Source organism: Xenopus laevis, chromosome 5S (genome assembly GCF_017654675.1).
Source record: "Xenopus laevis strain J_2021 chromosome 5S, Xenopus_laevis_v10.1, whole genome shotgun sequence".
Classification (NCBI taxonomy): Eukaryota; Metazoa; Chordata; class Amphibia; order Anura; family Pipidae; genus Xenopus; species Xenopus laevis.
Window position 1 is genome coordinate 126,258,091 of NC_054380.1, and position 9,707 is coordinate 126,267,797.

Consider the following 9,707-nt stretch of genomic DNA (forward strand, 5'->3'; position numbering starts at 1 on the left):
GTGGCTCTTTAAAAACAGTAGAACAATTTATTGAACAGGTGGTACACTTCCAGAAGGCCAATTACTTCCAACATGCAGGGTGTGTGCTCAGATAGTACATTCCATTTATACACATGCAGTACTCATGGATCCTCTCTGATCCTTGTTAGTCAGCTTTCTCACTGGGCTGCAGACACCAACTCTCCATCACTAGGCAAAGCCCACAGAGGTGAATTACTCCAGGATCTACCTAATCCTGAGCCTAACCTCTCGGTTCCTATAATGGCAGCAGAGGTGCCGCAGGGTACTAACACTTTACACCTTGTTGGAGCCTTAGCTGCTCACTAACTTTCCTGAACCTATGTGTCACTCTTACAGTGACCTATTACAGTTTCTGACCTGATACTTGGTTGTTCCTATGCTGAGGTATACCACCATCTCAGGCCCTAGCAGCAACAACCCCATTTCCTTCAGCCAGTGGGTGCATTAGAAAGCAGATTTTCCAATTCTAATTTTCCAAACCAGCCAAAGTCAGCTACAAAACCAGCCCAAACCTAGCCAAGAGGTACTTCAAAAGTAGCCCAAAATTAGCACATGTGAAAAAAAGTCTAAAAAATAAATGAAAATATATGAAAGTATGGCTTTTTCCAATTTTTCCATGAAGCAAAATGGGACAGATTCCACCCATCACCAGGGGCGTAACTTCAGAGGGGGGTCCAGGAGGTATAGGTGCCCCATAAGGCTCTAATAGATATACAATTTCAATAAATATTGGTAAAACAGGTCAACCTCTAGACATTTTGGTGGCCAGCAGATTTTTGCCCCAAATTTGGAAACACTGGAAAATGCGAGAATGGTTAAGAGTGATGGGAGACTGGGGTACAGAGCCCAAAATCTGGTAACTTCCACCTTCTACACAAGTCAGTCCCATTGCATGCTGGGTACTGTAGTCTTACATTAAACTTGACAGTGGGCAAATTGTTAAACAAAAACCCAACTTGGCAACCCTGTTAGAAAGAGACACAACATTTGGGCATACCTTTTTATAACTTCTGGGGAAATACTCCCCCTCCACTCTGGGAAAAAGGAACTAGCCTAGCTGGCCAACTAAATCTTCCACTAAATTATTCCTCTCCTCACTCAACCTCTATTCTCCTAGTGCCTTTTCTTTACATATTATTCCATCTATTTACCCTCTTTTTCTCATAGAAAAATGGAATGGCCACCCAAAAACCATAGACCAGGGGCCCACTCTCAGTACTATTATTCTACCTCTCCTCACTTAACATCTGTTCACCTAGTTTCTTTTCTTTGTATGCTATAATCTATTTTTCCATCTATTAAGCCACTTTATTATCATAGAAATATGGAATGGCCTCCCAAAATCCTTAGACCAGAGACCCACTCTCAGAACTATTATTCTTCCTCTCCACACTCAACCTCTATTCTCCTAGTCTCTTTTCTTTACATAATATAATACTATAATCTATTGTTCCATCTATTTAGCCTCTTTGTTCTCTTAGAAATAGGGAATGGCCATGAAATAGGCCAAATGTTTAGCTGCGTGAGAACCCACCGACGCCTGGACCCACCGGGAGTTTTCCTGGCATCCTGGTGGACCAGTCCGACACTGCACAAGCCAACTATTCTACACAACTTTGCCTTAGGAACACTTGCAGGTTGGAAAAAGGCCATTTTGGGGAGCAATATTGCAGCAGCCAGGGAGGGTAGACTGTGCAAGGGCCCTATATTGGCTATTAGGGATTAGTTATCTCATAACCTTCATTGTTCTTCAAGAGGGGTTTCAGTTTCTTGATTACAAAATATTTTGTTCTCTGTTTCATGGAAACCACAATAAAGCTGCATCTGACATACATTACAAATTGAGCACAAATGTAGATCCTGTTCTTGGAAGCAAAGAATAAAATGCTTTTGTCTAATGAATGTCTTTATTCATCTGTATTATGTCATTTCGGAAATGTTCATTTTCCCCACCCTGGAGTGCAATTTTATCCTACAGGACGTCCACTAGAGATAAAGCACTGGATACAGGTTACACAGCCATGCTCAGATGGTTATTTTTGGGTGTTGCCATATGATATAAGCTCCCTCATTGCACATATGACAGAGGAACAGTTCAATGCTATTAATCAGAACTCGTTAAGCTCTTATTCTCAAGACTCCTGTTTCTTTTGGTTCTGGACAGGTTCCAAAAATGAACTGCTCTGCCCAGGGTATGAGAGACCAGGAATGTGCACCTTTTGTTGAACTACAAATATTACAAAGAATGGGGCCCTATACAACCATGTGGTCTTTGTTACCACTAAATACTGCACATCAGCACCTACATTTGAAAACAATGAAGATGGGTTTCAAGACCATGCAGAAGGTTTGAAGATCAGTACATGTGACCTGCTGATTTCTTGATTGTGCGCCCACTAATTAGGCACATAAATAGAATGCAGGTAAAGGAGAACCTTTTTATAACTTCATAGACATGGAATTTTCCAGTTATTTTTACTGTGATGGGAACATTTGTCCATAAGGCACTAAAACATTAGGAGCCATGGGTGGATCTTCCAGGAACCCGTGCCTCTTTTACTCCTGGTTGTTATCCAGAAATGACTGGAATAGTTCTAATAATTGGAGATGTATATTTATCTCTGGTATGAGAGTTGACTTCTCCATTATTGTGTTTTGATAGATGTCTCTGCATTGCTGGACCCACTGTCTCCTGAAGTGTACATACATCATCAATTTATACAAGATCTCCACCACACAGACATGGATGTGGAATGCAAAGGTTACTTGACACAACACAATGTCTGTATTGCTTGATCTCATTTTACACATACGTCCATTGTCCCTAACACCCTCTGTTGTACAACATAAGTCAACGCAGTTGTTGTTTTCCCCTTCACGGGTGAACTGAGGAATCTTGGGGATTCATATGCCCAGAGCAAGTCAGTGCAGATCCTGTGGATGAACAAGGTTTATTAGAGATGATTTAAAGTGTTTTTGTCAAAAACTATTTTATGAAATATTTATGGGATGCGCAATTTTGAAATAGTATCAGCTTTTGAATGATGAATTTCGAAATGGTATGATCCATTCCCCAAGCTGAAAGCTAGACAAGGGTAGAAAGCTCTCATATTCTCAGCAAAACCTACCAGGTTTTTGTCATATCCCCTGAGAGACAGTACTTCGATTATCGAATAGTCGAACGATTTTTAGTTCGAATTGTCGTTTGAAGTCGAAGGTCGTAGTCGAAGGTCGAAGGAGCCAATTCGATGGTCGAAGTAGCCAAAAAAAACATTCGAAATTCGAACTATTTTTCCTCTTTTCCTTCACTCGAACTTAGTGAATGGGCCCTAAGGGTTAAAGGTTTAAATAAGAAGAGGACAGTTCCAAAATTACAGAAGTGGGGCCCCTGCCATTACAGTAATGATATAGCCAATATCTAAAGGGAGAAAAAAATATAGGTCTTGGGCTTTCAGTGGAATTCAAAGTTCAACAACAGCTGGAGGGCTGCATGATAACCTGGATGAGTGTGAAAAGTAAAATCAGCTCACTATATGCTTAAATCCAGTGTCGGACTGGCCCACCAGGATACCAGGAAAACTCCCGGTGGGCCCAGGTGTCAGTGGGCCCTCATGGTGCCTATTTCATGGTCATTCCCTATTTTTATGAGAACAAAGAGGCTAAATAGTTTGAAAAATAGAGTATAGTATGTAAAGAAAAGAGACTAGGAGAAAAGAGGTTGAGTGAGGAGAAGAAGAGAAATAGTACTAAGAGTGGGCCCCTGGTCTAAGATTAATTGGTGGGTCACAAGATTCGGAGTGCTGCAGCACATCTTCTTTGGAGTTATATGTGGGTCCCTGGCAGTGAGACTAGCAGCTTGCACCCAATGCTACAACATGCGAATTGGTATAGTTGAGTATTGCCCGCATTGTGTTGCATTCTCAATTCAAATGCAGTCTTATTCCAATACCAGGATGGAAGCCTTACCACTGTGCACTAACACAGCTCCTATGTGAACACAATGCAACTTTATCAGGTCCCTGTTTGGCACCAGGAATATTTAACAAAAGGTTAAAACGGAAAACAATCTACTGGCTGTCTATGGAAATGGTTTCCAGACTCTTTTCAGCTGTCCCTTTGGTGTCCAGCAGTTGATCAGGGTTCCCCTCCTGTATAACAAGGGTACCCCTGCTGTAATTCCAAGCCGATACATTTACACCATAAATGGCCATCAGGATAGTACAAGGGCAAATAAGCATTCTGCCCAAATCTCAACCTAACATTCAGTTTGTGTTGGAAGGGGTGATATTAAAGGCTTTACTTCTAGATACATTTGTTACATCTTCTTTTCCACTGCCTGTGGGAAACCATTTTTCTTTGTAAACTCCACTTCCAGCTGAGAATTCAATATTTTTTACTATGGAAATGCACAATGAGATGGTACCCAAAAGCATACAATCTTATGCTTTCGGGCTCAAATCTGCTCTGTGTGACAGGCAGTGGATCAGTAGATCGCATTGGAGAAGATGCTACATGTTACATTAACCCAAGAGGAACCAGGAACAGTGGTTGGGGAGGTTCAGCTTGAAGGCCAGTTCTGATGAAATTCAGGGTAAGCATATTCCATAGAAACCCTAAAGTAAAATTATCGTGAAACTTTTGTTGATATCCTAGAAGATATTACTGGAGACTGAATGGTGTTTTCATATATCGTGTGCTTTCAGAAAGAGCCATCACTTCACTTTCAGATAAGCTATTATTTCTCATACTCAATGTAACTGGAGGAGACACAGTCTGGCTTGGGTGCTATTCAGTGCTATTTCCATATCTCCATGGTAGCATTTTTAGCAATGCAGGTGTCAGGGAGCTGATGTCTTCTAACCTTGCTATTGTTCTGCTGATGGGCTGCTGAGGGAAAGGTGACTGAAGTTTATCAGAGCACAAGTCACATGGTTAAGAGCACCTGGCAAGCTAAGAACATATCTAGCCCCATGTTAATTTTATATTTAATATAAAAATATCTGTTTCCTCTTCTGAAAAATGAACTTCAGTGTAGGATTCGGATGGAGGAGGAACTTTAGCATTTTACAAAAAAAAAAAATTTCCTGCGATAGAATCCCTTTAACCTAGTTAATAGTTAATAGGTGTCCTGAAAAATTTTTTGAGGATGCTTGAACCAAAAAAGACTTTAAAGGGGTTGTTCACCTTCAAACAACTACTTGTTTTCAGATAGATCACCAACAATAATGTATTTTTCCAATACTTTCTACTTTCTATGTGTCACCGTTTTTCTAATATTGAAGTGTAAAGTGTCATTTTTCAGCAGCTCTGAGGGGGGAGTCGCCAACCCTGTAAACTGTTCTAAACGGATACATTTAGTTGATACATTTCTTATCTTTGTCTCTGCTGAGCAGAATCTCTAGGTTTCATTATAGGCAGCTGTTAGAATTGATACCTTAGTTGCTAATATTCCCACAGATGCTGCTGAAAAATGTATCAACTACATGTTGCAAAATTGTAACAGTTTAGAATTAGATTCTGAATGACTGAGCTGCCAGACTAAAAACCCAGAGACAGGAACATTAAACTTTAAACTTAGATTTTGGAAAAACTGTAAAAAAATAAATAATAGAAAGTAATAGAAAAAAGTCTTTATTTCTGGGTAACAATCTGAAAATACCTGAACTAAAAAAGTGTTGAAGTGTGGAAGTGTGGAAGGTGAACAACCCCTTTAAAACTCTACTCTAGACCAGAGATTGCCAAAGGGACCCAAAGCAGTGGTCAATATTCCAGACTAAATTCTAGTTAGAGGAGTGAAAGCATATTAGCAGCATCATCTATTACTGGAACTATAGCAGGGCAATGGTTGTGTCCATAGTAACATTTTTCACACTATTAGGATACAAGGGGACATTATATAAATGCCAGAATGCATAGCTCAGTTGAACCCCAAAGGTCTCACAATCTCTTCTTTTAACACAAGCTGCACCACTAGTAATGCTTTCTGTGTTCCACTGGGGCAGCTGAGTGCAGTTTATGGAGTATTAAAGGGATTCTGACATGATTATTATGTCGTTTTTATTTCTAAATTACACTGTATATAATTCACTCTACAAATTAAAATTTCATTCTTGAACCAGCAAGTGTATTTTTTTTAATTTATAATATTTTTTGTGTAGGTGCATCTCAGGTCATTTTGCCTGGTCATGTGCTTCCAGAAAGAGCCAGCACTTTAGGATGGAACTGCTTTCTGGCAGGCTGTTGTTTCTCCTACTCAATGTAACTGAATGTGTCGCGGTGGAACCTGGATTTTACTTTTGAGTGCTGTTCTTAGATCTATTAGGGAGCTGTTATCTTGTGATAGGGTGCTGTTATCTGGTTACCTTCCCATTGTTCTGTTGAGGGCCGGAACTAGGGGTCGGCAGAGTAGGCACGTGCTAGGGTGCAAAAGCTGGGGGCGCCAGGCATTTAACGCCTCTGTAACCTACCCCATGTCCAATCTCCTCTCTCTACCTGTCTGATTTATGTGCTTGTGTATCCGTGCTTTTGCACATACATGGATGCATTCACGCATGCACACGTGGATTCGCACATGCGAGCAGCATTTCGCGCAAGCTGCAGTTTGCATATGCACTGAACCAGCCGGGTGACTGCCAAGTTGCCTAGGGTGCCTGGCTTGGCTCTGGTTCTGTTGTTAGGCTGTTTAAGGGGAAACTTGCAGTACAGCAGTAAAGAGTGACTGAAGTTTATCAGAGCACAAGTCACATGACTGGGAACACCTGGGGAAACTGACATGTTCAGCCTCATGTCAGATTTCAAAATTAAATATAAAAAAATCTGTTTGCTCTTTTGAGAAATTTCAGTACAGAATTCTGCGGGAGCAGCACTATTAACTGATGCGTTTTTGATTTGTTTTTTACCCAAGACAGTATCCCATGCGTGTACCACCTTAATATCTACCCCAGAACTCTTTCCCATAATACTTTTGCAGTGCATGAGAAATATTAGTATTAAACTAAGGTCATACAATCCACAGATGTCCAGTTCGCTGTCCTCGAGTGGTCGTTGAGCTATATTATTGCCCACCACCAATGGAGGGGGGTAGAGAGTTGTAGTCCAACACGAATATATGTGAGGCACAGAATTTCCAGACTGGTCAACTCACTGCCTTATGTTTCTGACTAGGGGCAGTTCAGGTGCAAAATTCAGTTTAGCTGCAGCACCTTGAGAAGCCCAGGCTCCCGTATCTATTAATTAGCGCTCACTGTGGCGCCGCAATCGCCTGTTCCAGCGCTCGCTCTCGCTCTCTGCCCGGGAGGGGGAATCTGATTAAAGTACCGTGACGTCAGCCAGGAATTCCTTATACTCCGCTACTGCCAGCATGACACCCAGAGCGAGTCGCAACTGCCATTCGCTTGCTGCTAACTTTCACCCGATCTCCACTGTTTGGATAACTCCATGAAATCGCTTTGCCTCGGTCGGTGGGAGAGAAAACACAGGGGCAGCAGCATCAACCTGGGCTTTAACGATGTACCAGGGGGCAGAGCACAGATCTGAGAGACAAGGGCAACAATCGGAGTAGCCACAGCAGTGCCAGGGTTTAATGCCACTGCACTTAGAATCCCATCGTTTGCACAGCCCTTTGCCCTGGTGCAGTCAACCAACTTATCCTGGTGCCCCCTGAGTGTTCTTCTGTAGGCACCATGGTATTGGGCAACAGCTCTGAAGAGCTCAGTGGGAGTGGGTCTGAATGCAGTGAAGAAGTGGAAATCACAGTGAATGTTGGGGGGATAAGACAGGTGCTCTATGGAGATATTCTTAACCGATACCCAGAGACCAGGCTGGCCGAAATGGTCAACTGCCTGGCTGGAGGGTATGATGCCATCTTCTCTCTGTGCGACGATTACGACCCAGGCAAGAAGGAGTTCTACTTTGACCGTGACCCTGACACCTTCAAGTGTATAATCGAGGTCTACTTGTATGGGGAGGTCCACATGAAGAAAGGAATGTGCCCCATATGTTTTAAGAACGAAATGGACTTCTGGAGAGTGGACTTGGACTTGTTGGATGACTGCTGTAAGAGCCACCTGAATGAGAAGAACGAGGAGCTGGGGGAGATAGCCAGGAGAGTGCAAACCATTCTGGATGATTTAGGTGGGGACACCTCGGAAAGCAAATGGAAAAGGTTCCAGAAATGTCTTTGGAAGTTTATGGAGAAACCAGAATCCTCTTTCCCAGCCAGAATCACTGCTATTCTGTCTTTTCTCTTCATCTTGATCTCTTCCGTTGTCATGTGCATTGGGACAATACCAGAGATGCAAGTTGAGGACTTGCAGGGCAACCACGTGGAGCACCCAACTCTGGATAACATTGAGACGGTCTGTATAGGGTGGTTCACCTTGGAGTACCTACTGAGACTGATCTCATCCCCCAACAAGCTCCATTTTGCCCTCTCCTTCATGAACATCATTGATGTCCTGGCCATTCTCCCTTTCTACGTCAGCATTGTCTTGACTCACCTAGGGGCCGGTATTATGGGACTCACTAACGTCCAGCAGGCCATCCAGGCTCTCAGAATTATGAGGATTGCCAGGATTTTTAAGCTAGCGCGTCATTCTTCAGGGCTTCAGACCCTAACCTATGCCCTTAAGAGTAGTTTTAAGGAGCTTGGACTACTACTAATGTATTTAGCCGTGGGGATATTTGTCTTCTCAGCATTGGGATACACCATGGAACAGAGTCACCCTGAAACCCTGTTTAAAAGCATCCCCCAGTCTTTCTGGTGGGCAATTATCACTATGACCACTGTTGGCTATGGAGACATCTACCCTAAAACCACCCTGGGAAAACTCAACGCAGCCACAAGTTTTCTCTGTGGGGTGATTGCCATTGCCCTCCCAATCCACCCCATCATCAACAATTTTGTGAAGTATTACAACAAGCAGAGAGTATTGGAGACAGCAACCAAACACGAACTGGAACTTATGGAACTTCATTCCAACGGTGGGTACTTGGGTGCTTCTGGAAGTTCTAAGGAGCTGTCTGAAGGCAGAGGACTATCAGTCAGAGATCACATGAAGGTTTCTCACAGTGATACATTCATCCAGGCTTTGACGGAGGAGAAACACCACAGAACGAGGCTTCAGAGCTGCAAGTAAACTTGACTTTTCCTGACTCTTATAAAATGCAGCAGTGGTTAAACAAACCCCTTTTCAAGAGTTCTAGTGACTACTGGGTCACATTTCCAATACAGCAAATAATATTAGGTGGAATTCTTTTCCAGAACGGCTGAAAATGACTTTACAAAACTGCCAGATTGTCCTGTGAAAAGACCTTCATAAGTGTCAGTTATGTGGTATGTACAGCTATTTATGTATGTGACTTAAATAAAAGGAAATGTGTTACTAGTTTGATTGTCAGAGATTCTTCAGTTATGTCTGGCTGTAAAGTAAATAATAGGTCCCAGCATAGAATGGCCAGTAAATAATGCACTGTATTGGGACACTGTTACTGGTATTTTCTGTTATGCTAATTCTATACATATACTAGGATTAAATGACTAGTAGGGAACTTGGATTGAGGAGAACTTTCTGTTACTGTATCAGAAAAAAACTCTACTGAAAAGAAGTATAATAAAGGGGTGGTTTACCGTAAAGTTATGTTGTAGAATGGCTAATTCTAAGCAACTTTTCAATTGATGTTCATTA

At 42.2% G+C, this 9,707-nt stretch overlaps 1 protein-coding gene across 1 annotated transcript; it reads left to right on the forward strand.

Moving 5' to 3' along the window:
• Positions 1 to 7,175: 7,175 nt before the first annotated feature.
• On the forward strand, positions 7,176 to 9,407 carry kcnf1.S (potassium channel, voltage gated modifier subfamily F, member 1 S homeolog). Its single transcript, XM_018264814.2, has one exon. It carries the CDS (start codon positions 7,704 to 7,706, stop codon positions 9,156 to 9,158), a length of 1,455 nt encoding a protein of 484 aa, XP_018120303.1. The 5' UTR covers positions 7,176 to 7,703; the 3' UTR covers positions 9,159 to 9,407.
• The last annotated feature ends 300 nt before the right edge of the window (positions 9,408 to 9,707 follow it).

What these genes read in the sequence shown, in the direction of transcription:
- kcnf1.S (XM_018264814.2), top strand. Translation starts at nt 7,704, where the DNA reads ATGGTATTGGGCAACAGCTCTGAAGAGCTCAGTGGGAGTGGGTCTGAA.